Source organism: Panthera tigris, chromosome A3 (assembly GCF_018350195.1).
Source record: "Panthera tigris isolate Pti1 chromosome A3, P.tigris_Pti1_mat1.1, whole genome shotgun sequence".
NCBI lineage: Eukaryota > Metazoa > Chordata > Mammalia > Carnivora > Felidae > Panthera > Panthera tigris.
Genome location: NC_056662.1, coordinates 645,205 through 670,112, shown reverse-complemented (window position 1 = coordinate 670,112; position 24,908 = coordinate 645,205). Strand labels below are relative to the sequence as shown.

The window sequence follows — 24,908 nt, the reverse complement described above, 5'->3', positions numbered from 1 at the left end:
TTACGAAAAATGTTTTTACTTTAAATCAAAGTACCAAGCAGATACTTGCAAAACAACGTACAAAGTAGAACCCGGATGCTTCCCTGCCCCAGGCACCGACCCTGCCCCCCAGAAGCAGCCTGCGGTTCTGGCCCCAGGGGACTGGAAGGCGCGCTCGCACCCTCCCGGGGTGGCACAGGTGCCAGGCAGGGGGAGGGGCTGCGGTCATTTCTGAAGCTCTGGTGTGAACTTCCCTCCAGTGCCCTGTGGTCTGAGAGCAGGGGTGGCAACTTCAAAGGGGGCGGGTGCGCCCGACTTTGACAAAGGCTCCAAGAGCAAACCGTGGTCTTATCAGCCACATAGTTTCCTGTATGGTCTGAGCTGGTGCAGACGGGCAGGACTAGCTGGGCTGTGCCCACACCCGCGGGGTCACACTGCCGAAGGCGTCAGGACTCAGTGGAGAGGAGTGTAGACACCAGCTGACCCATGACAACAACAAACTCGTTCGCAACAGAAAGAAAACGGAAAAAGACCACCCCAGTGGCTTGACTCGGGGGCCAAGACCCGCTCAGGTAGTTCTGGGGCACCTGACTGATGGAAGGACGGACAAACAACCCAGTTCCCTTCAAAGCACAAAGTGGGGCAGTGGCTTGTCTCTGGAGTTCCCCCCTGCCTTCCCCTAGAGAAGGAAGGGTCTTCAGCAGGCAAAAGATCTGGAGGGTTGGGGGGCAGGGGGGGCACGGGAACCTGCCACTTGAAGGCTCGGGCCTGCCGTGGGGCCCTGATGGAGAGGGCGCCAGGCCTCCAGGGGACCCCTGCCTGGTCCTCCTCCTGGGTCTCAAACAGACCTGCTGACAGCCCATGGCGGCCGTGGCCGTGCCCGTGGGCAGTCTGGGCCTCCCAAGTGCCCTCAGGCACCAGTGTCAGCCAGCAGGGGGCCAGGGAGTCCCAGGGAGCCCAGGGGCCAAGCTGTCACCGTGGCCCCACCAGCGGACTGAGCACAGGGGTCGATACTAATCCCCCACAAATCTTCCTCCGCCCCTGACTTATTCTGTTTGCAGCCTACCACCCCCCCACCCCCTCCCCCAGGGACCAAAGCCCCAGGGGCACAGCCACCGTCACACTCCCCTGGGGTGGGCCTGCTGGTGCTGACAGCTCACAGCAGGAACCACGAGCACAGTCGCCCGCGGGCCATCCTTATGGTCCTGTACAAAACACTCTGGAACCCAGAGCGAACTCGGGAAGCCTAGGCACTCAGCATTGTTTAGTTTGAAAATGCTATAAATTTGACTCTTGCAAGAAGCCTACTAAACAATTCACTTAAAAACACCCACAGTGCGTGTGCAACGGCCCCTGGTGCTGAGCACCTGCCGGGCAGAGGGAGGTGGGGGTACTGCCCCGTTCTCACCCCAAGGCAGATGGCAAACTCAAGCTGTCAGGGCCCTGGGTCCACACTCCAGTCCCAGCCCCCCCACCCCCCACCCCGAGACCGGGGCCACGCGCAGACCCGCAGCAGCACCCACGCCGTCCCGGAGACAGGGGAACAGGGTGCCAGGCCACACTAAACCTACAGAAAACTGTGGGAAGAAACCAAATCCATAGGATCCATGGGTTTCCACACTTGGGGACGGTTCCCAAGACATGTGTTAGCGACACCCCCTCCCCCAGCCGGCTCCGGCCCACCCAGGGGCCCCTCGCACCCACAGAGTCCGCACCCCACTCCCCGGCTCTGCCTCCTCATCCTCTCTGACCGGCTCCTCATCAGGCCTGACGTGTCAACAGTATCAACAAGCAACAGATGGAAAAATGTATTTCCCAAGAAAGAAGGGGGAGGAGGCTCCGAGCGGAGGGCTGACCGCACAGGTCTGTTGTGTTCGATCCCTTTTTCTCGCCGTCTGTTTTGGTGTTTCCTCTCTTTGGTTCAGCCCGACGTGGCCCGCAGGGCGCCGGCACCGTGCTCCCGCCCGGCCGCGGCCTGAGGAGAGGCGGCTGGCCCTGTGCCCACGGCGGGCCTCGTCCTCCACCCACGTCTACTTGTGCTCACGGCCTTCCGCCATGGCGGCCACCTCGATGGTGGCAGTGTGCTCCTCGGGGCCTGAGGCGGCCACGGCGCTCTCGACGGCCCCTGTGGGCACTGTCACGATGGTGCTGCCCCCGGGCGACACCTGGGCCACGTTCTGCAGGGTGGGGCCCAGGCCGGGCAGGGTGAGCAGCTGTAGGGGGCTCACCACCTTGACCACAGTGCTGCCGTCCTGCATGGCGGCCGTGCTCAGGACCGTGAGGCTGGACGCGTCCGGGTGGATCTCCACCGTGCTGGGGAAGGTGGCACCCGACGAGGCCAGCACCGTGTAGCCCCCGAGCAGCGGCGAGGCTGGCGAGCCGGCGGGAGCAGCCTGCGTGGGCCCCTTGCCCAGCGCAGGGGACGGCAGGGCGGACACTACTTTGCCGAGCGGCACGCCGGTCAGCTGGGAGACTGGCACGCCGGGGCTGAGGGCGATCTGGGCAGACTGGGTGAGCACCTGCGAGGCGATGGCGGCCGGCCCGGACGTGGCCCTCGCGAGCCGCGGCCGCTTCGCGGGGGGCGGCAGGGAGACGGGCGTGAGTGTCATAAGCACGTTGCTGAGGTGCTGAGATTTGTGCTTGAGTTCCTTGGCTCGACGTCGGTGCTCATCACACTGCTGTTCCAGGGCTGCGGGAGGACAGGGACAGAGCGTCACCGTGGGGATGGGGGGGCGGCAAGCCTAACGGGGGGATGGGAGCATCACTGCAGGGACACGGTACGCAGAGCAGGGACAGGGAGGGAACAGAGTGTCAGACCACACACACCCTGACCAGGGGCCTGTGCGGACACCACAGTGATGCTCTGTCCCTGCCCCACCCCACCCCGCCTCCCACAGTGACATTCTCTGTGGGGCCTCCACTGACTGCCCCTCCGAGCTGCCGGACGAGGGGACAGACCTTCCCCATCCTAACCCTCCAAACTTCGTAATCTCTGCGCGAAAGGTCTTGTGACACGGTAGGATAAAAAGCAGGTCAACACCCACACATAAGCTCCCCAAGTGTAGACGCCGAGGGAGACCCGGAAAGACAGGCACAAATGTCAGAGGTGACTCTTAATCACCGCCCCCCTGCCTAGTTCTCCCCGTAAATAGCCGGGTGTTGAATTCCACACGCTCCGGCCCCGCGTCACGGCTTCCCTGCATGACAGCGCGAGGCTCTGCTGGTCTTTCCCGACTCCCCGGCTCTGCCTCAGGCTCTCGGGCTCTCCCACAGTCCCTATCTGGGGCTAGGGATGGCCGGGCGGCCACGGGACGCACCTGCCAGGTCCCGGGCGTACTGCTCCCGGGAGCGGTCCATCTGGCACTTGTGGCTGGCCAGCACCTTCTTCACCAGGTCCAGCATGCCAAAGTTCTGCACGATGTTGTTGAGGAGGACGGCATCTTAAAGGGCAGGGCGAGCACACGCTGAGAACGGGGCCTGGCCTGACAGAGGAGTCCCAGGGACACACGGCGTCCCGCACACGGCCCTCTTCCGCCACCAGATGCCCAACCACGGTGAAGCGGGGGCAGGCTGCATATCTGGCACCCTGAGGCCACCAAGCACTGCCCTCCCCCCACCCCCACAGAGTGGAAGATGCCAGGCAGACACAAGCCCCTTACCTCGGAGCTGCAGGGGAGGGTCCTGGACCCGCTGCTGCAGGCCCTTCATGGTCTCCATCAGCTCCTGGTGGAACTCATGGATGACCTCATCCAGCAGACCAGCATCCTTGAGCCCTCGCCAGAAGGAAAATGTGTCATCTGTGGGGGGCGGAGGGCTCAGAAGAACGCACAGAGCAGCCCCTGCGGGCCTCTAACCACAAGCAGGGGCAGAGAGCTGTGGATCAGGGGCCGAGGCCCTGCAGGCAGTGCTCTGAGCTCCACACCGGCACCTCCTCCAGGAGGCCCTCCAGCCCGCCTGCACCCCTCCCAGGGCTGCCCTGCATGCGCCGCCGCCCCCACACTGCCACCCACCAGGAGCCCGCCTGCCGAGCAGGACCCGTACCTGCGATGGCCGTGGTCCAGTCACCGGGGTCCTCACAGGTCTCTATGGTGATGGTAGCGGGAGACCCGTTCACTGCAACCCAGACGGAGCCACAGTGAGCCTTGCCTGACAACGAGAGGCCCTCCCAACCCGCCATCGAAACGCCAGCTCTGAATCTCCCCCTCGCACCAATTTTCACAGAATCCGCAAACACGTGTACCTGCCTGTTAAACTTCTTAATCGTGGATGTCTCCAAATGCACACGACCAAGAAAGAGCTAAGTAAGCCTCCCTGACCCCATCGCCAGCTTCCGCGACTGCCCACATTCTGCTCTTCTGGCGGCATTTACGCCCTTACCAGCACCCCCAAGGCCCTCGACACGGCCCTGCACCTCCCTGGGTCAGGAGACGTGGGACTTTGAGAGGGACCCGCGCCGCCCACACTGGCGCACCCTCTGGTTCGGTTCTGGGGCCCGCACAGCTGCGCACACAGCTGGCGCTTGGCCGCGTGGGGCTGCCTGTGACAGAGGCCTGGCTTCACACAGACCTGTGGCCTAAGGCCGAGGCTGCGTCAGCTCCCCAGCCTCACGCAGGCCTCTTCTACGACCAACAAAGATGTCCCGCTAGGGAATATCACATGCTTAGAATAATTTGGGGCATAAATGGATCTTTTCCACAGTCTGGATGATACACAATCTTTGACTAATCACACCGCTGGCTCAGGCTGAACAAACCACCACGTGGGTGAGTCACAAAGAGCCACAGACGGGCCTGTCCCAACCGTCAGGCGATGACAGGGTTCAAAGAGCTAAATCTCAACTAAACCCGACGTTGCCTGCCCGGGACACTGTGGTTTTGCCTGGAGCGCTCAGAGCCTGGTCCTTTCCTGGAGACGAGATCACTCACCCTGGCTGACTTTCATGAGGCAGAGCAGACCGTCTGGACCCACAACCCCACCGCCTCGTAGCAGCCCTATTCTCGTGAGAGCTACTGGCCCACCAGCAGTGGGGAGAGGGCTGGGCTGGGACTCAGGCCATCCCCACGCTGCACCGTGCTATCCGAGAAGCCAGACCGGGCCCAGCCTGGGGCTGTGCCCAGAAAAAAGCTGAAGACCCGAGGCCCCACATCGTTGCAAACCGGAGCCACCGGCGCCTCTGACCACCAGCACCGACGTGTTCCTGGAGCTGCCAGGAAGGACTCTGCAGTCTGGCCAGCCCGTCGGGAGTCAACAACAGCCTCACCATTGCCCCGGGCCTCTCCCACCGTGCTCCCAACATCCCTCAACGGGCCACCGTCTTGTCTGGCGACGAGGACGGCCCCTGGCCACATGGCAGCACACACAGCCCGACCCCGTAGAGAGACAAGGTAGGGACAAGGCAGGTGACCTCACTGGAAGGGCAACCCCAGGCAATTCTCACCAGGCCACAGCACAGGGGACTAGGGACCTAATTCACTCTAACTTCAGCATCAAAAACAATTTCTTCCCAACAGCTAGAAGGCCTCCAGCGAATACTTAGTCCATCCACAGGGCACAGCTGTAGGCGTCAACGTGGAAGGTCACGGACACATCAGTCAAGACCCAAGTTGCGGGAAACACGCACGTGAGCAGAGTGCCAGAGGCTACGGGCTGTGCAGCCCCGGGGGGTGAGGCGGGAGGCTGGGCCGGCCACGTGGGGGCACCCCTGAACCGGTCAGGGCTGGTGACGGACACTGGACACCTGTGCTACTGTACTTCACAGGCTTTTCCACAAGTGAGTCATCGTATTTTATAACGAAGATGGCTGAACAAGAAAAAGTACCTGAATCTTGTCAACGAAAAGGGCAACTCAGCTAGCCTCTCTCAGGGAGGAAGGGGGCGGTGCTGACAGCGTGGGCCCGGAGGGACTAGCCGAGCTGGGGAGGGGAAGGCCAGGCTGCCCTGCCCAGGAGCGGGTGTGCAGAGGCCCACCTCCGTGGGACGGCCGGAGTGGGACTGGATCAAATCGCCGGCAAGAACAAAGCCTCTGAGGGGCACCTGGCTGGCCCAGTAGGTTGAGCGTCTGTCTGACTCTTGGTTTTGGCTGAGGTCACGATCTCGCAGTTCATGAGCTAGAGCCCCGCATCAGGCTGCATGGACAGCCCAGAGCCTGCCTGGGGTTCTCTCTCCCTCTGTCTCTGCCCCTCCCCTGCTCGTTCTTTCTCCAAAGTCAAACAAAAAAAAGAGAAAGAACAGAACAAAGCCTCTGTGCCAGTGCGTACCATCGGCCGTGGCGGGTGTGAGTGGAATGTACTCGGCGGAGGTGGGGCTGCTCAGTGACACGCGGGCGCCCGAGAGGTCGATCTTGGTGCTGCGGCAGGTGTTGGAGCAGACCTTGTCGTGCTGATAGAAGTCCAGCTCCCCGGAGTCCATGATCTTCCTGTGGCAAAGGAGACCAGAGACTGAGGACGCGGCCAGGGCTCCAAGTGTGCGGCTGGACCCGAAGGGGACCTCACTGATGTCCCTTGACCCGGCTCAAGTGTCCTCAGGTCCTGGAGGCAAGGAAGCGAAAGCTCGGCCCGGGGGCAGGTCCCAGGAGGGGCAGGTAAACTGGCCAACTGAGGACACGCCCCCACCAGGTGGGCGGTAGGCGCCACTGAGGCTCCAGACAGGCCTCTCCGACACCCTCCAGCCAAAATTCTGTTAGCCAGCGTGGGGACTGCCTGCCGCAGAAGTGGAAGGTCCGTGGGGACCGCCACCCTGCTGCCTGGTGCCCAGGAAGAGAGAGGAGGGCCCGCAGGCAGGCATCCCGGAGATGCCCACTCAAGCAGGGTGGGGCTGGGCCCTCCAGGGATGTTCCGCTGCCCACTGGCCCCGGGGCAGCACCCACGGCTACCAAAAGTGCTGACAGTGCACCCACAAGGTGACCGTGAGGCAGAAGAGATGCTCAGGAGTGGCCCGGCCCCGTGCACGCACAACAGGGCAGGGCGGTGCGAGCACCTCTGGCTTCTCGCTGCGCACTCGAGGCAGCTCCCTCCCCAGCCTCGGTTTTCTCAGGAGAGCACAGCATGTCCCCCACCTGCCAGGGACAGCCGTCCCAGGGAGGCCCTTACTACGGCCTCTCTGAAGGGCCTGGGTTTAAGTTTGGGGATGTCTCGACTCACCCGCCTCAACCTGTGAGAGGGTGAGGTGCCTCCACGGGACCTCTGCACTGCTGGGCCTTTGACAGCGTGCCTGACTTCAAGGCTTGCAGATGACCCAGGGCGCACCTCCCCCCGGGGCCTCTTCCAAGGAAATAGCCCGTGGCCTTCTCACAGCTGGGCCACCGCGATGCTTTCTAGAAAGTCAGGGGCTCGCTCAATGGACAGGGTGTAGAGGAGAGTCATGAGCGCTGAAGGAAGGGACCCGGGGCCAAGTGCAAGGGTGCGAAGCGGCAGGCCCACTGGGTCTCTGGCCGCCTGGACGGTGGTTCCCGGGCAGACTGAACAGGGCGGCGGTCCAGGACTCAGCAGAGGCTACAGGCAGTCCCATGGCAGCAAACACAGCTGACACAGCTTCTCCCCGAGAGTAAACACGTGAAGGCGAGCAGCCCCTTCAGCAGCAGAGTGACCCAGTCCAGCTATCCCAGACACTGTCCCAGACAGCAGCGGCCCCCAGACAGGAGGGGCTGTGTGGCGAGCACAGGTGGGGGTGGGAACAGCCAGCAGAGGTGGCCTTGGCCCCATCAGGCGGGGTGAGTTTGTTACCGCCCAAGCAGGAAATAGGAAACACGAATACTGGGGATCTACATTCTTGGGGGACAAACTTACAGCCTAGACTCTGTCCTCAGGGTTCTGAGAAGGGGCACCACCATTCCCGTTTCATGGTGAAAGGCAGGGGACAGAAGTCCATTGGGGACGGGTCACACACACCCAGGGTGGCCGGCAGAGCGGGCACTGGCCTCGCAGCTGCCTGAGAACTGGCCCACACAAACGAGCAAAAGGCCCCTTGGGGGACTGAGGCACAAACTCCAATCCTCTCCTTTCTGGGACTCGATGTCACTGAAGGAGTGGAGAGCCAGCCCAAACCCTCCTCCAGATTCCTGATTAACCCTAAGGGGAAAAGGAGGTCTAGGAGCAAGGGAGACCTGACCAAGAGCACACCGCCATCGACAGGCAGGCACGGGTGCCAACCCAGCACAACCTCATCCAATGACAGGAAAGGTCAGGGAGCTACACGAAGACCGACACGTGGCCCCCGAACTCAGGTGTGGTCTAGACGGGATCCCTGGAGGCAGGCCGGCCAGGCCAGCAAGGGACGATCGGCCAGACGGACATGAACCACGGGTCAGAGACACAGGCCCCTGATCAAGCGTGCCCAGAGACACAGGAGTACCTCCTCTGTCATGGCAGCACACAGGGAGGCGGTGCGGGGACAGCAAACTGACACAACAAACCCACAGGCCTGAAAGCCACGTGCAGGCAGGGATTGGGCCGGTGTTGTCCCTGGGCACCGCCGGGTCTCATCCTGTTTACAATGTGCCTCAGCTTAAAAAGCTCAAAACCCAGGGCACCCAGGTAGCTCAGTCGGTTAAGCATCCGACTCCTGATTTCAGCTCAGGTCATGATCTCAGGGTTTGTGAGTTCAAGCCCTGTGTTGGGCTCTGAGCTAACGGCACAGAGTCTGTTTCTCTCTTTCTCTCTCTCTCAAAATGAATAGACTTTAAAAAAAAAAAAAAAAAAAGGCTCAAAAACCAGCAAAAGAGCAGCGGAAAGGCAGCTGGCGGGTTTGCGCTCCGGCCCCACGCAGGCCCTCACCTGAGCATGATGCCGTTCATCCGGATGGCCCTCTTCCAGTCCTTCAGTGTGGACTTGCCAGCCAGGTGCACAAACTCCTTTGGGCTGATCACGTGCTCGTCATACTGTGGAGGGAAGCGCAGCAGAGCAGGGTCAGGACGACCTGGGGTGGCCCACCTCTCCAGCCCGACCCTCTGCCACAGCCCAGCCGCAACGGGCACAGGGGGACAGGGCGGTGGTGTGGCTCCCGTGGCCGCTGGCTTGCTCTCCGTCTGACAGTTAGGTCTCAACCAGCCGCGATCTCGACCCGGCGGGGAAAGAACAATTCAGGGGCTGGGGCGGGGAGCTGGCCTCCGGCTGCCCCCGAGCCTGGGGAGGAAGCTGGGGGCCTGGGCCCTCAAAGGAGAGCTCAGAGAGGCAGTCCCCTCCGGATGGGACTCCGCAAACCCGCTTGTGCGTGATTTGTTCCAGTAATAACGTATACACGCGTGACACGAAAATGATACAAGACGGGGTGCAGGGGGAGGTGTGAACTGTTGCCCTCCTCCCACCCCGGCCCACCCTCCTCCTGGAGCACATGTCCCTCACACTGGTGCACACACATCCACTTCAATGTCAGGGTTCTGGGGCCAGTGTCACCCAGGGTCGGAGCTCAGGTGGCCTGAGAAGCTAAAATATCTTATTCAATCTTGTTAAGCAAGCAATTCTTGGAACCAAAAGAGTCAGAATAAAACTGCATTTACTCAGGAAACAAGCAGGCAGGAGAGAGGGGGGTCACCGGGTGTCGGCAGAGGTGGAAACGGAGGTGCCGCTGGGCCTCCGCTGCTGTCTGGGCTCAGGCCTGGCCGGGAGCAGCCTGCGCATCCTGCTGGGAGCACAGAGCACTGAGCATCTCCGGCAGACTCAGGGCAGACTGGGGTCACGGCCAGTGCAAGCCGCCTGGTGCCCCCTGCCGATGGGAGGGGTTCTCTGAACTTCCGGAGCATCTGCACACTTCCTTCCACCGAGTCCAGGAAGCCACTCGGCCCCTCACCCAGCCGGTCGGGGAGATGGGCTGCGAGCCCAGGCAGCAGAGTCAGAATACCTCTCGGCCGCTGCCCAAGCCGGCAGGAAGCCCACGCTGGGCTGGGCCGAGCCTCTGCCCGACGCCTCCCACCCCCTGGACAAGACACCACCTCTGTCCCCCTACCAGGCGTGATGCCCTCTCCCCCCTCCCCCAGGCGTGACATCAGCTCTGCCCCCCCATCAGGCCTGATGCCCTCTCTCCCCTCCCCCCAGGCCTGACATCAGCTCTGCCCTCTCCCCAGGTGGGACACCACTGCCCCCTCCACGACCCCACACGACGCCATCTGGGGCCACGGTCTCTGGCCCACCCTGGCCTCACCCACCGGTCCACCTCTCCCGGGTCTCGCCTTTCCTCCACTCTCGCCTCCACACGCTGCCTTTGCTCCTCTCCTGCCACCGTCTGGGCTGACCGGCACTGGCAGGCTTCCCGAGTTTTGTCCGCCAGTTGGCAGATCGCACGCCACTCTGAGGGTGGGTGCTGCGCCCACCTGCGCTGTCAGAGTCAGGAGCCCGCTGGCCCCACTGCCAGGCAGCCATGTTTTCTCTGTTTTCGGTCTTCCTGCAACGTGTCGTCAGAGCAGGAGACACGCTTGTGCTCGGATCACCCACACGTCTCTACTTCCTTCGCTCGTCACACCCTCTCGCACCTAAGGACCCCCACGTGGAGTCGCTTTCCTTCTGCCTGAAGCACACTTCCCAGGACACCCTTCAGCGAAGCCTCGCTCGTGGCAAACGCAATCTCGGCGCAAACAGACGTCTCGTCCCCTCCAGTTTTTAAAGAGGATTCCGCCGTGCGCAGCTCTTCTCCCTCACGCAGGACGCAGTGCCACCGCCCTCCGGCCACTCTGGGGACTTCCAGGAGCTCGGCCGCCAGCAGACTCTTGCTCCTGAGTAACCGTCTGCTCTCGGCTCTTCCGGGGTCTTCTCTGTGTCTCAGTCTGCAGTTCCATTACGATGCTATCTGTGCTAAACAGGTTTTGGTTTCTAACTTATTTTGCTATTATTTTGAACTTACAGAGTAAACGGAAAACTAGCACGAAGAATGTGCGTCTGCTCCTCCCAGGGTCCCCAACCCCCCCACCTGACCTTTCTGCCCCTGCTTCTCGTCCACTCCCCTCCACACTGTCGGCGGGGGGAACTGTCGGCTCAGGTCCTTGTTCTCAGTTCCGCATCTATTTCCTAAGAAAAAAGGTTCTGCTAGGGAAGCACCACTCCCCAGATCAGGAAATTGCCACTAATATTTAGTATCTAACTGGGTGGCTTGGTCGGTTAAGCGTCCGGCTCTCTTTGTGGCTCAGGTCATGATCTCACAGTTTGTGGGTTCAAGCCCCGAGCTGGACTCTGTGCTGACAGCTCGGAGACTGCTTGGGATGCTCTCTCTCTCCCTCTCTCCCTGCCCCTCCCCTATTCATGCGTGCACACTCTCTCTCTTTAAAAATAAACATTAAGGGGCGCCTGGGTGGCTCAGTCGGTTAAGCATCCGACTTTGGCTCAGGTCATGATCTCGCGGTCCGTGAGTTCGAGCCCCGCGTCAGGCTCTGTGCTGACAGCTCAGAGCCTGGATCCTGTTTCAGATTCTGTGTCTCCCTCTCTCTCTGACCCTCCCCCATTCATGCTCTGTCTCTCTCTGTCTCAAAAATAAATAAACGTTAAAAAAATAAATAAATAAATAAACAAACATTAAAAACCGTACACACACAAACACACACTTGTAATCCAACCAACAGGCAACACGCAGAGTTCACGAACTGCCCCAGTAACAGCCTTTGTAGCAATTTATCCCAAGGCACCACCCTGCCCAGACGTCACACCACACCTGCTCCCTGAACAGCCTGCCTTCATCTTCCTGCCCTCGACATTTCTGAAGTACATACGTGAATTTTTTGTGGACTGTCCCTCATGTCTATTCATGAGTAGATCCAAGTTATGGATTTCTGGTGGGAATACCAGAGAATTACTGCCCATTCGATCAGGAGCCCTGTGACGGAGGTCCCCTCACTTGGTGAATGAGCCACCTGCCAGGCTTCCCGTGCGGAGTTGCTATTTTTCCTCTACAGTGAGCACCCAATTGATGGGGGCTATCCTGAGACTGGCAAACACCCTAACTGGCTCTCAGCAGCCAGTCTGGGCAGACAGTCTTGGGGCTGAGGCTCCATCCATTTCCACGTCTGTTAGCAGGCATCCCAACACGAGGGCTTTGCTTCTATTTATCTGACATAAACACCATAAAACATACTGCAATAAATACAGACTTACAGACTCTTATCTTGAGTTATAATTCAGACTATCATTAATTATCTCGCTGTTAAATTGTCCCAGATGGAGCCAGGCCTTTGAGTTGGCATCCACAGCTGTTTGAAATTTGGTTGTTTTTTTGTATTCTTTTAGTGTGGGATCTGTTAAATCTCTTGGACTGTGGACTGCGATCTTTCTTCTATCGTGAAAGCTCTCAGACCCTTCTTCTCGCCTTCCAGAATTCAACCGATGTATCAACTTTTCTTGAGACTCTATTCCCTCTTTATTTACCTGGATTGTATTCTGGATAACTTCCTTACTCCTACCTTCCAGTTCACGAATTATCTCTTCAACTGTGTCTAATCTGCTGCAAAAGCTACCCACTAAAGTTTCTATTTTGTTTCATTCCTAGTTTGTTTTTCTAAGTACGTTAATGCTTTTCTCATGTCCGAGCCTCTCTTCCATTTCTTGAGATAAATTAAACCTCATTTAATGTTCCATGTCTCAAAATTCCGACACCTGAAGTGTCTGTGGGTCCCGGCCTGTCCATGGTCTCTGGGCATGCTCGCTTGGGTGCTTGTCTCCCTGCAAACTCAGTTTCACTTGTTTCAGCGAGCTGTTCCTCCCCAGAGACTTCGCTGAAATTACTCAAAACCTCCAATAAAGACAAGTTTTTCCAAATTCCAAAAGGGAGTTTTCATTTGCTTCTGTATGATTCCTGGGGGAGCTGCCAGTCGCTTACAATTTTCAGACCGTATGGTCCCAATGTGAATGCTCCTCAAGAGGGTCCCTCTTTCCCTCAGTGCTAAGATGGGGGGCAGGAGGTCCTGTCCCAGGGACAGAGGGGGGCCGGGGGCATGTTATTAGTGGTTTGCCCCAACACCGAGGGGAGAACCCCTGAAAAGTAACAGTATTCCAGGGGACAATCCCTGCCCCCCACCCACACAGCTGAGGGGAGCACTGGGCCCTACAGGGCGGAGGCGGTCAGTGTGAGGCCAAGGCTCTGCAGGCCGAAGCTGGAGTGACGCTCTGCCTCCCTCCACAGCCCCACCTTTACTCAGTGCCTCGGCTGGAGTATTCCATCCATTTGTGCCAGCTTGAGGAAGCATCTGGAAGACGCTTTAGCACACAACTCATTCAACCTGCCAATAAGACAGCTCCCCCCTCGGCGACTGTGGCGCCCCCAGCGTGAGCACGGCCACTTCCCCAGCCTCTCCCCACGGCTGCGCTACAGAAACAAGGAGTCAGTACCTCCTGGTGGTTTCCCCTATGACCGCAGCAACAATCCTGTCTGTCCTTGAGGGCTTATGCCTGCTCCTCTGTTCTCCTGAGCATATGGGACCGCCGCCTTCTGCGCCACACACGGCACGGGTCACGCCCCCGCCCCTCCAACCCCAGCGGGGTCTTCCTTTGTTTGCTTCAAGGCTGCTGTGCCGCGAGGGCCTCCCTCCCCTGCAGCCTGGCACACGTGTCTGCGTCCTGGCTACGTCGGAGCCTCACCTGAACACACTTCACATTGATGCCCGGACACACAAACTTCCTCCAGATCAGGTTGGCCCTGCTGTCCCCGCAGGTAATGGGGTACACGATTTCAGCCTCCAGGCCCTCCTCCTCTTCAGCCACCTTCACTTCTCACAAGGTGCATCGACAGGGAAAGGGGAAAGACAAAATCAGTTACAACCTCTCCAAAGTACCTCCTGCAAAAGCACAACAGCCGCCACACAAACACCAGACATTAAGGTCCGGGGGGGACTGCGACAGGCCCAGGTGGGCAGCGACATCACTCATCAGTCCCTCCAGGGTTAGAGTTTCAGGCAAAGTCACAAAAAGCGATTTTATGATAGTAACGTGAAGATAATCATGTTCGAGTGTGGTTCAACTGAAGAGCCACTTAAGGAAATAAAATCAAGCTTTACTTGGAATCGTTCTAGAGAAACTGATTCCGTTCTGAAGACTTCTGAGGCCTTTGGCTATTTGCTGCCGGTCACAACGGCAGGGGCCTCCGCCCCCCACGGCTGGGAGGACTCTCGGGCAGGAGGGCCCCTCACGATCAGAGGACTGTTGTCGGGCAAACCCTCTCCTGACCCGTCTGCGGGCACAGAGGCGGGAAGGCAGGCTCCCTACCTAACACGGCCTCCTTGAGCTGCGAGGATGCTGTGAACGCGGCCGCAGCAGCCGCCGCTGCATTTTCCGTCTCCATACTGTCTTCCGCCAGGTCGCCCCTAGGAGGGAGGGACACGTCAGCTGGCCCCAAAGACAGCGTGCCTGGCGCACCGTCTGCCGGCACGCCGCCCCTTCCCTGAGGTGCCGCAGGGTCTCAGCAGTGGCTGTACCAGTCAGGGACCCTGCGGTGACGGTCACTGTGCTGCTGCCCCAAGCGGGCATTTCCCCGAGTGTCCCCAGGGCCACCGGCAGGGCACATCTGTGGAGGCAATAACACCTAAGTGGGAATTTTAAATCTCCTCTTCTTTCTTTAATAAAGCTGTTTATTTCTATTCTAATGACTTCACGCGGTTACAGAAACTGTCAAGAAACGCGGGAGAAAGAAAGAAAAAAGGATGGCCCACAGCTGCCCTCACGTTCCACCACACAACTTGCGTGCAGATCAAATGCACGAGTAAGTGCAAACCACAGGAGCATTAAACGCAGAAGAAAAGGAATTAAACGGTTTGAAAGCGGTGAAGGATTTTCTCAAATACAAAACCCCAGGAATAAAAGGGAAGGTAAGTTTCCCTTTAAAAAATGCAGATAAAAACTTTTTGTGGGGAGGAGGGGGGAAACACCACGAACAATTTTTTTTTTTACAGAGAGAACCAGGGGAAAGGACGCAAGGACAGACAGCTTGTTTCCTGCTGTTATCTAAGGAACCCTCAGATTGCCACGACGGCATCCGAGGAAAACAGGCCACGAGCTGGAGCAGAGACCCCGACCCGAGGGGTATGCGTGCAGCATACTCGAGCCGGGCCCACCTGCACAGCAGGGCCTGGGAAGCCAGCCGGGGGCCTGCACGGGGCTCCCCTCCAGGGCGGTGCACACCCTTCTCCACACACGGACCCCGTCGGGAACGGCTCCCGGACGCCCGCGCCCTCCCCTGGCCCGGAACCCACGTGGCCGCTCTCACCCCCCCAGGGTCTCAGTCAACACTCCTGACTCAAATGCCCCCAGCCCTCCTTCCTCCCACAGGGTCGGACGGCCACCCCTGCGCTCTCCTCTCCCCGCCTCTCTGCACATGCACCTGTTCCCGGCCAGGCCCCCCCGAGAGCAGCACGCCGACGCTGGGGCCCCCACTCCCCTTTCGGCCCACGGCGCCCAGTCAAAGCCACTCTGCGTCTCCGAGACCTCACTCCACCTCCCGCCGGGTCAGGACGAGAGCTGACGAGAGCAGACTCAGAGTCCGTGGTCTGGGGCCTATGAGGAGCGGCTCGTACGTGAAGCATCACACGGACGGGACACCGGCGCTCCTACCAGGACACACCAATTCAGGGCAAGTGTCTTTCCAAGCCAGAGTCTGGAAGCAGGAAGGACAACATCCAAACAGGGAGCAGGCCCCTCCACACAGGAGAACCGGGACCGTCCCCCAGAGAGAGCGAGGAAGGAGAGGGAGGCAGGGAAGCGCCAGCCCCGGAGAGCTCGGCGTGCCACACGCAGAGCGGTGGCCCACCGCGGGCCACGTGCACATACAGCAGGCCACCCACAGGGGCCACCCTGGGGAAACCCAGCCGTCCGGCCCCCACCACGACCAACTGTGCCCTGCTCTGTGCCCGCCCACCGCACACACCCCGCGGGCAGGAATCTTTAGTTGGCAAAGTCATTGGCGTTTGTCGTTCAAATTTCATTTGAAAAACGTCCACCTCACTTAGAGCAAATGTTCGTGGGAATGGCTGGCTATCTACAAAATGCTACTCGCTTCTTCCCAGCGTGGCCCACGTGCCCGTTGCCGGGGCAGAGCGGCGGGTGGGTGGCAGGCCCAGCGGCCTTCCCTAAGCGAGGGGCACTCCCAAGCTCTCCCCCAAACACCCGGCCCACAAAGCAGTTAACTGGCCCTTCACCCCACCCTTTTCTAAACACACAGCAAGGGTGAATCTCGGCTTCCATACAGTAGGGTAGAGGGTAAAATTTGCCACAGGAAAAGAAGAGAAATATCTTTAGGTCCCTTGAGATAAACCTGCCTCCGCTGGGGCGTGGGGTTTCCTCCCCCAGGGAGAAGCCACATGCGGCCCCTCCTTTCCTCCATAAATGACCAACCATTTGGTCATCTGGGCCCCTGGATGGGGGGGGAGGTGGGGGGGGGGGACACGAAGCCAGGCTTGACCTGGACCAGAGCACCTCGGCGAGAATGGCTGTGGGTGAGGGCTCCTTACAGCATCCAGGGCGCCTGCCCCGGGGGAGGCAGCTCAGCCTTCCCCAAGTGAGTGTCCGCTCCTGACACAGGCCGTCCTGAATCCAAGGGAGGGGGCTCGGGCGCCGCCTCCTGCTGGGGAGGGCAGGTCACTGCAGGGCACGTGGACGAGAAGCGGTGGTGTCGCTGTCTGGAAACCTGCCCTCACCGCCTGCCCGCAGCTGGGACACAGACCACGTAAACACTGACCAGAGTAAACGCGAGAACGTAGGCAGGAAATCCAACAGGAAGGCCCTGTGCTTCCAGACACAGTTATACCCTCTGTCGGTGAAGCCCTGAGTATCTGGACACGGAACCCAGCAAGCCGCCAAGAGCCGGCCCTCCCTCCATCCCATCTGCAGGACGGTGGGTGACAAAGGCCGGGTCTGGTTTCAGCCCCGACGCTACGCGAGTGAGGCCGGAAGAGTCTCCAGGCCCGGTCCGTAAGGTGGCCGTGCAGAGCAACGGAAACACAAGCATCCTCTGTGCCAGCGACGGGAGTCGGCGCTCAGGTCAGGTCCTGGGTCCAGAACCTTCCTCTCAAAAGTTCTGTCGGGCAGGGAAAAGGCCACGGCTCACCCCTGCCGCAGCGTGGCACCGACGTCAGTCTGAACGGGTCACACACCGCAGAGCGGACACCGACAGCAGGCCTGCCCCAGCCCGGGTCCCTCTGGCAGGAAGCACGAGGGGGCCACCAGTCCCCCCCCCCCCGACCCCCGGGTGACCTGCTCCTGTATGTCAGCCCTTCCAGAGGGGGCAGGGGTGACAGAAGGCACACAGGCAGGAGCCATTCTGCCCCACGAGGCAGCTCCCTCAAGTCAGACGTGAACTTTCTTGCCGATGGCTACTCTCTTTGCACATCTGCCACGAGAGAGGAGGAGGAAAAGACAGTTTCGTGGGGTATGTCAAGAAACTCACTGGCTCTTCAACCTCATTTTGCAAAAACAGTTCCCAGTTGTTCCCACTGTCCACCTTCTCGAAAGCCACATGACCACGCGTCTCCAGAAACGAGAACCACGTGACCGTGCTGACGCAGGAGGAAAAGGCAAAGGTAAAGCGCTGTCCCTGCCTCCTGGCTGACGTGAGGGCTCCGCTTCTCCTCCGACTCTCTACTCACACTGACACGCGAGTCCGGCTTGGAAGCAGTCAGTCCGGGAAACTCCGGACGCCCCCGCCCTCGCGTGAGCCCAAGGCACCCACCAGGGCCCGAGCGGCCCTCAAAGGACAGAGGCCCTGTCTCACCCGTGAGGAGCCAGGTTGGTCGTCACCAGCACAGTCTTCACCTCCTCCACGCCGCTGCCATCCACCACGGTGTCCGGCGTCGTCACCACCACCACCTCCTCCATGTGGACGCTCACATCCGGGGTTGCCATGGCTCAGCAGGAGACGACGCCGGGACCGACACGGTCCTTCGCCAGGGTCCCGAGCCCTAGAGGAAACCACAAGGCAGGGCACGGGGTCTCAGGCGGTCTCTGTGTCTGCACAGCAGAGCTCACGGCACCTCCAAGAGCCCCCCTTCGGTCCGGGCCCGCTAGTTTGGGACAGAAGTGACAACAAGAGGGCTCCTCCAGGGCAGAGGAACAGCACGGCCACAATCCCTGAGCAGGATGCAGGGAGCCGGCACGCGCTGGCCCAAAAACCCCACGGTCACACAGCAGGAGCCAGGGCAGGAGACCAGGACCCAAGTGGACTCCTGTGGACGGGAGTCCCCCCCGGCCCCAGTCCAGAGGCAGCCTGCATTCCAGAACTGCGCACAGTAAGTATCTGGGGACAAGTCCAGTCTCCAGTCTGCAGAAATGGAAGGGAAACCCACACAAGACAGAAAAGGGAGAAGGGCCTTGCTCTTATTATTACTTTTGCTGCTACAGGCTCTGCCTTCGGGCCAGCCCCAGTCCCTGCTAAAACTGTGATGCGAGTAGCCCAGCAGCTCCTAAAGCGCTGAGGGCCTAGAGGCACACTGGTCCAAGGGCTGGGGGACCCCACTTCTCTCCTGCCCCCATGCTGACGCTTGCCCAAGGCAGACCCTGTGCTGAGGTTTCACAGCACTGAGGACACACGAAAGCCACAGGTCTCTGGTCGGAGGAAGGGGACCCTGGGGTCAGAGTGTCGGGGAGGCTGTGCAGAGTAGGGAGGTGTGGAAAGGGTGCCTGTCTGCGAGGCGGCCTGACCCAAAGTGGCACACCCAGGGTTTCGAGAACTGACTTACACGTCAGCTCCAAAGAGCACAGCACAGGCTCTGAAGACAGAGCTCATGTGAGGACGCTGCCCACAGAAGGAGCTCACAACCTGCAGCCTGAGCCTGACCAGGTCGCTTTCCTGCTGCTACAGAAATGTAACATTCTCTCTGAGTTAAACAAGACCCAGAGCCTCACAACACAAGACTCAGAGCGTCCAGGATACAATCCAAAATTTTCTGACATAAAAAGAAGCAGGAGGGGCGCCTGGCTGGCTCAGTCAGTTAAGCATCAGACTTCAGCTCAGGTCATGGTCTCGCAGTTCGTGACTTCTAGCCCCACGTCGGGCTCTGTGCTGACGGCTCGGAGCCTGGAGCCTGCTTCAGATTCTGTGTCTCCCTCTCTCTCTGCCCCCTGCTCGCTCGTGTTCTGTCTCTCTCTGTCTCTCAAAAATAAATAAACGTAAAAAAAAAAAAAAAGAAAGAAAGAAAAGAAAGAAACAGGAAAGTCTGGCCAATTCTCCAGAGAAAAAAATAATCCAAAAAAGCCCAGTCTGAAATGAATCGTCAGAGCCTTTAAAGCAGCTGGTGCACCAGGCTTCAGGAATGAAGCCAGATATTCTGGAAACAAACAGAAAGATAGGAAGTCTCAGCACAGGGACAGGAGTTACAGCCAAACGGAGATCTGAGAATTAGAAACATAATACCAACAGAAACACAAAACTCGCTGGATGGACCCACTATCAGAATAGAGACAGGAGAAGACGGAGGCAGAACAATGAATGAACAGAGCCCAACAGAAACTACCCGAGCTGGCCCACAGGAGCGAGGTGGAAAAACAGAAGGAGCAGAGCCCAGGGAACGTGGAAGCGTAGAAGACAGCTGGGCATCTGCAGCACGGAAGCCCCAGAAGGAAAGAAGAGAACGGCGCGGAGCTGGAGAGATGGTGTGAAGAAATAACACCCGACCGCTTCCCCGGCTGAGTGAAAGGGTAAACATGCGCGTTCAAGTAGCCCGGCAAACGTCCGACAGGATGCGCTCGAAGAAATCCGTGCCCAGATGGCAGTCACACTGCTGAAAACCAGAGACAAGGTAAGAACGCTTGAAAAGCAGCCGGGCAAAAAAGGACGCACGACCTGTCGAGAGCGACCCAAGGGGCCACAGGGCGCTCCCGGAAAGCCACGGGCCAGCGGGCAGGGGCGCGTACACCGTGCTGGCAGAGAGCTGTCCGCCAGGGTTCCGCCCGGGTGAAAGGATCCTCCAGAAATAAAGGCAAAACAGAGACGTTTTCAGCTGAAGGAAACGTAAGAGAATTGGTCACGAGGAGACCTGCTCCAAAGGAGCCGTTCTGCAGACAGAAGGGAAATTCTACAGAGAAATCCCGTAACTTCGAGAATGAGAAAAGACCAACGGAAACGGTGACTATCTGGGGAAATACACACTACGCTACGTTCTTTACACGACAGCTCGAAAGCAAACACTCCGCGCCGTCTGGCGGGACTCGCGACGCGCATGACAAGTAACACGCAGCACGCACGAGGGGATGGTGGGGTAGGGGGCTTCTCCGTCCCACCTGAAGCGGGGAAATGCTGCTCGAAGCACGCTGTGAAAAACCGAGTCCTTCAAAAGGTGAACGGAGAAACACATGGTTCGGTTTATGTTCCGAACGACAGAATATTACTCGGAGGTAAAAGCAAATGAGCTATGAAGACACACAAAGACACGCAGGACCTTCCTGCACGCTGCTAAGCCAAAGAAGCCAGTCTGAGAGGGCCACACTGGGGAGACAGTGAAAAGATCAGCGGCTGCCAGAGGTGTGCGGGAGAGAGGGCTAGAGGTGACGCACGGGGGACTTGAGGGCAGTGAAAACACGCCGTATCGCTGTATCGGTGGCTCGGTGGCTACATGACCTTATACATTTGCCAAAACCTCACAGCACGTACGACACCGAGGTGAACCTAACGTAAACCCTAGACCACGGCGGTCCTGATTCCGATGTGTCCGTGTAAGTTCACCCTTCGTCAAACACGCACGGCTCCGAGGGAGACGATGTGCTGTGCCACGGGGTCCTGGGGCAGGGTCTCCAGGGACGGGACCTGAAGGCCGTCTTCACAACGCCTTTTAGCCAGGAAAGCTGCCACAATGAATTCATTGACACCAACAGACTTCCTCCCCGTCTCTAAAATATAACTTCTGTGTTCTAGATTTCAGCTTTGAAACCAAATCTTTTACACAAACATGAATAAAAGTCTACTTTAAAACTGTACTCAAGGGGGGCGCCTGGGTGGCTCAGTCGGTTAAGCGTCCGACTTCGGCTCAGGTCACGATCTGACCTGATCTGTGGGTTCGAGCCCCGCGTCGGGCTCTGTGCTGACTGCTCAGAGCCTGGAGCCTGTTTCACATTCTGTGTCTCCCTCTCTCTCTGACCCTCCCCCGTTCATGCTCTGTCTCTCTCTGTCTCAAAAAAAATAAATAAACGTTAAAAAAAAATTTTTTTTTAAATAAATAAATAAAACTGTACTCAAGGGGCGCCTGGGTGGCTCAGTCGGTGGAGCGCGTGCGACTCTAACTCAAGGTTTTGAGTTCAAGCTCCGCGGTGGGTGCAGAGATTACTTAAAAAAATAAAATCTTTGATTAATTAATCAATCAATTAATTAAAACTGAACTTAAAATATCGATCTTTGGTGCTAATTTCTCAGGGTTTAGCTATCTTACCAAGCGAGGACCTCTACTTTCATTGGGAGAGCTCCACGGGGTCACAAAAGTCACACTTCAACCGAAACTGCAGAAAGGCAGGAATCCGATCTACACGTCGGTGTCCTCCCCCAAACCCCGTGTCCTCCCCCAAATTCCCAAACTTTGCAGAGGACTAAGCAGCATAAACGCACAAAACTGAGCTCTTGCCTCTCCAGTGGCAACTGTATCAAGTTTCCAAAACAACACGCCCGGAAGTCACTCCACAGAATGTGGCTCAAGTCCTTGACGCGGGGAGGTAGACACCGAGCAGGCACTAGGGTGTCATCGAGCCCCCAGCACAGGAACCGCACCTCCCCAGCGGGTGAGCGTGACCTTCGGAGCCCCTAGCACCGGGTGGACTTGGGACGGAAGCCCGGGTCTACTCCCAGGGCCTGGGTTCCTGAAGTGTCAATCAGACCCCAATTAATTGTGAGGTAAGATACGAGGAAACGTTTTTTTAAATAGCATTCTTGAGCATAAATATATAAAAACGACACAAAACTGTTAGTGTCTCATCAGGACATCAGGACATCAGATTCAGACCTGGCTTCCCGAGTCTTCTGCAAGATCACAAATGTTTTCCTTTGACAAAAACACCACTAAGAACACAGTTGAGGTCACACATGGTGGCCTTCGGGCGCCATTAGCTGGATTCTCCCAGGGTTTCCAAACTTAATGAGTTGCCAACTTTGTCAAAGTTCACGGGGTTCACATAAAAAAAATCCAGATTTTCAGCTGCCTTGTTCCATGGAGGCGGTCCCTCTGGTCCTTCCTGCCTTTCTGGGAGCATCTGGGCCTCACCTGCCCTCCTCAGGGAGTCACAGACCACAGCTCCCCAGCGTCAACCACAGCGTCCCCGTCCTACCCGGCCAGGCTGTGCCAGACACGCCAGCGTGCGGCCCCCTGCACACGTATTTGTCTTCCGGCTCTGAGAAGGCATCTCGGCGGCCCCCTTTCTCAGTTCAGGCATGAAATGGGTTGTGATTTTAAATCCTAGACTTGAATGTAGTTTTGTAGTGTTCTCAATTCATAGAAACTCTGCCGTGCTTGTACGCATATATACAAATTCCTCCCCCCTCCAGGATGTCTTCCCCCAACTTTCTTTAAATGTTTGTTTTTTCAGGGTGGGGGAGGGGTGCAGACAGAGAAGAGTCAGAGAATCCCTAGCAGGCTCTGAGCTGTCAGTGTGGAGCCCAACTCCGGGCTCAAACTCACGAACCGTGAGATCATGGCCTGAGCCGAAATCAAGAGTTGGACGCTTAACCAACTGAGCCACCCAGACGCCCTGCCTCCTCTTACCAAAAATTTTAAGATACTTCCTATGAAGAAACAATTCCGGGACAAGCAGTCTGCCTAGTTCATCTTGTTATGTTCCAGTTGTATTTAATCCACGGATTTCACCGTTAACAAGACCAACAGACGCTGCAGTAGGACGTCAGGCACTGTTGGTGGGAACGTACATCGGTGCAGCTACTGAGGAAAACAGTACAGGGGTTCCTAAGAACCACCACCTGACCGGACAATCCACGTCTGGGTACAGATCCAAAGGAAATGAAATCAGTGCCTCCCAGGGAAATCTGCCTTCCCGTGTTCCCAGCAGCACGGTTCACAGCGGCCGCGTCGTGGAAACAACCAAAGGGCCGCGGAGGGACGAGTGGGTAAAGAAAACGTGGTGTCCGTAGGCGGACTGTAATCTAGTGACGACACGCATGAACCTGGAGGCCAACACGCTGGGTGAGGGAAGCCAGGCACAGGACAAACCCCGCATGACCCCGCTTCCCTGAGAATCTACAGAAAACTCAGGGGAGCAGGGGCCGGGCGGAGGGAACGCACGCCAGCAGCAGTTCAGGCTGCGCACCAGCAAGTGCAGACATTACAGCACGGCGCGGTGCCCGCCGTCAACACGGACCACGTACTGGAAAATTCGCCAGGGAGGTACATCTTGCGTTAAACGTTCTCGTCACGAAATAAGAGGGTGGGAGGGAACCCCGTGAGGCGAAGGACAGGATGGGGTAATGGTTTCCCCGGCGTATACTTATCTCCCAATTCATCAAGCTCTATTAATTGTGCTTATCAATTAAGCTCTATTAATTTTCTGTACGTCAAAGCAAGACTGATGTAACCGACACTTGTATTTGAGGCTTTAGCGGAGAGAACCTGGACTCCGTGTAAAAGTCAACCAAGTGAATTGCAAAGTTAATCAACTTTGTTAACAGGTCGTTACTGGCGCTGGTCCCCCACCTACACAGTACGGGCCCGCACGGGCACGGCCCACGGGGCGGGGCGGGGACCGAGTCCACACGGCTCCCAACCGACGCTGGCCGCGGAGGGGGCCCGCGTGGCCGCGGCGCCCACCGGGCGGGGAGGGGACCCGCGTGGCCGCGGCTCCCACCGGGCCGGGGGAAAGGGGGGCGTCCAGACAGCTCCCACAGGACGGGGACCGGAGGCGGGGGGGGGGGGGAGGGGAGGGTTTGTCAGCGCCCAGCCCGAGGGCCATGCCCATCGCCCCCCAGCAGCCCGCCCGTCGCCTTCCGGCAAGATGGAGGCGGACGCCGCCGCCGACGCCGCCTGACGCGGGCCCGTGACGCCCGTGACGCCCGTGACGCCCGCCGCGCGCCGCCGCCCCTCCCCCGCTCCCCTCCCCCCGCCGTAACGTCCTGACGCTCCGCAGGGACCCCTGACTGGACGGCGGCGCGCGGCGGAGCGAGAGGCCTCGCCGCGGGGGGGCCGCGGGCGCTTACCTGGGCCGCGGCCGGGCCTGCGCGGGCGCCGGCGGACGGGCGGCGGCGGCGGCGTCAGGAGGGCGGCGGCGGTGGCGGCCGCGGGCTCCGCTCCTTGTTGGGGATTCGGCGGCGGCGGCGGCGGCGGCGGCGGCGGCGGCCCGGGCGCGCGCTTCCTAGTTGACGCAGGCGGCGGGGCCGCGCACGCAGGGCAGGGGCGGGCCCGGAGACTTATTTGGCGCTCGGCGGGAAGGCGTGCAGCACCGAGAAATAAGGCCCGGCGGGGCCGGCCGCGCGTGCGCCGGGTGGCGGGCGGAGGGTGGCAGAGGCGGGACGCGGGGCGGCTGCGGCGGCACCTTCGCCGGGTCCCGCCCACCGGCGCACCTGCGGGGGTCCGCCCACACAGCTGTGGGCCCGGGTCTCCCGGGCGGGAAGATTCCGTAGGGAGACCTTTCGGAGGGTGGGGGCGGGGGGGGAGGTGTACGAACGGTGGCAGGAACTGGTGCAGGTCCGCTTGTCATCTCAAGCGTGTGAGAGGCTCCCTGTCCGGAGGCGGGCTCCAGAAGAGCAGCTTGCGTCTGTGTCCTCCCGCGTGTCTAGTCGGAATCCTGTAATTACCAGGCTTTCTTTCTCATAGTAACCCTTAAAGGGGGCTTTCAACATTCTTTCTGAGTCCGCGCTGCGCCATACAGTGTTCTTCTGTCGACTGCCACCCCCCCCCAGCCGCACTGTCCTGTCTCCACTGGACACGCCCTCATTTACATTTAAGTTAATTAAAATTCGGGGCCTCAGCTTTCACTGAGCCAAGAGACACACGCAGATGTAGGGTTAGGGAGCTCTGAGAATTGCTCGCGTTCACTCTAATTACTTTT

At 59.1% G+C, this 24,908-nt stretch overlaps 1 protein-coding gene across 6 annotated transcripts; it reads right to left on the bottom strand.

The window, feature by feature from the left end:
- GMEB2 (glucocorticoid modulatory element binding protein 2) lies at positions 1-24,100 on the bottom strand. Of its 6 annotated transcripts, none has more exons than XM_042979922.1 (10): positions 24,058-24,100; positions 17,650-17,836; positions 14,154-14,251; positions 13,530-13,660; positions 8,751-8,854; positions 6,237-6,394; positions 4,021-4,092; positions 3,639-3,776; positions 3,297-3,419; positions 1-2,668 (listed from the first exon to the last, which is right to left on the bottom strand). In XM_042979922.1, the coding sequence occupies exons 2-10, from the start codon at positions 17,778-17,780 to the stop codon at positions 2,010-2,012; spliced, it is 1,614 nt and encodes a 537-aa protein (XP_042835856.1). In that variant the 5' UTR covers positions 17,781-17,836; positions 24,058-24,100; the 3' UTR covers positions 1-2,009. The 6 variants fall into 6 exon arrangements, with proteins under 6 accessions (XP_042835856.1, XP_042835855.1, XP_042835858.1 ...); XM_042979921.1 differs by lacking the exon at positions 24,058-24,100 and adding an exon at positions 22,616-23,731; XM_042979924.1 differs by lacking the exon at positions 24,058-24,100 and adding an exon at positions 23,233-23,731.
- Between the last annotated feature and the right edge of the window lie 808 nt (positions 24,101-24,908).

Coding starts and splice junctions, on each gene's coding strand:
- GMEB2 (XM_042979922.1), bottom strand. CDS start 17,780: ATGGCAACCCCGGATGTGAGCGTCCACATGGAGGAGGTGGTGGTGGTG. Junction 14,252..17,649: donor ACCAACCTGGCTCCTCACGG/GTGAGACAGGGC, acceptor CCTCCCTCCTAG/GGGCGACCTGGCGGAAGACA. Junction 13,661..14,153: donor GCTCAAGGAGGCCGTGTTAG/GTAGGGAGCCTG, acceptor GCACCTTGTGAG/AAGTGAAGGTGGCTGAAGAG.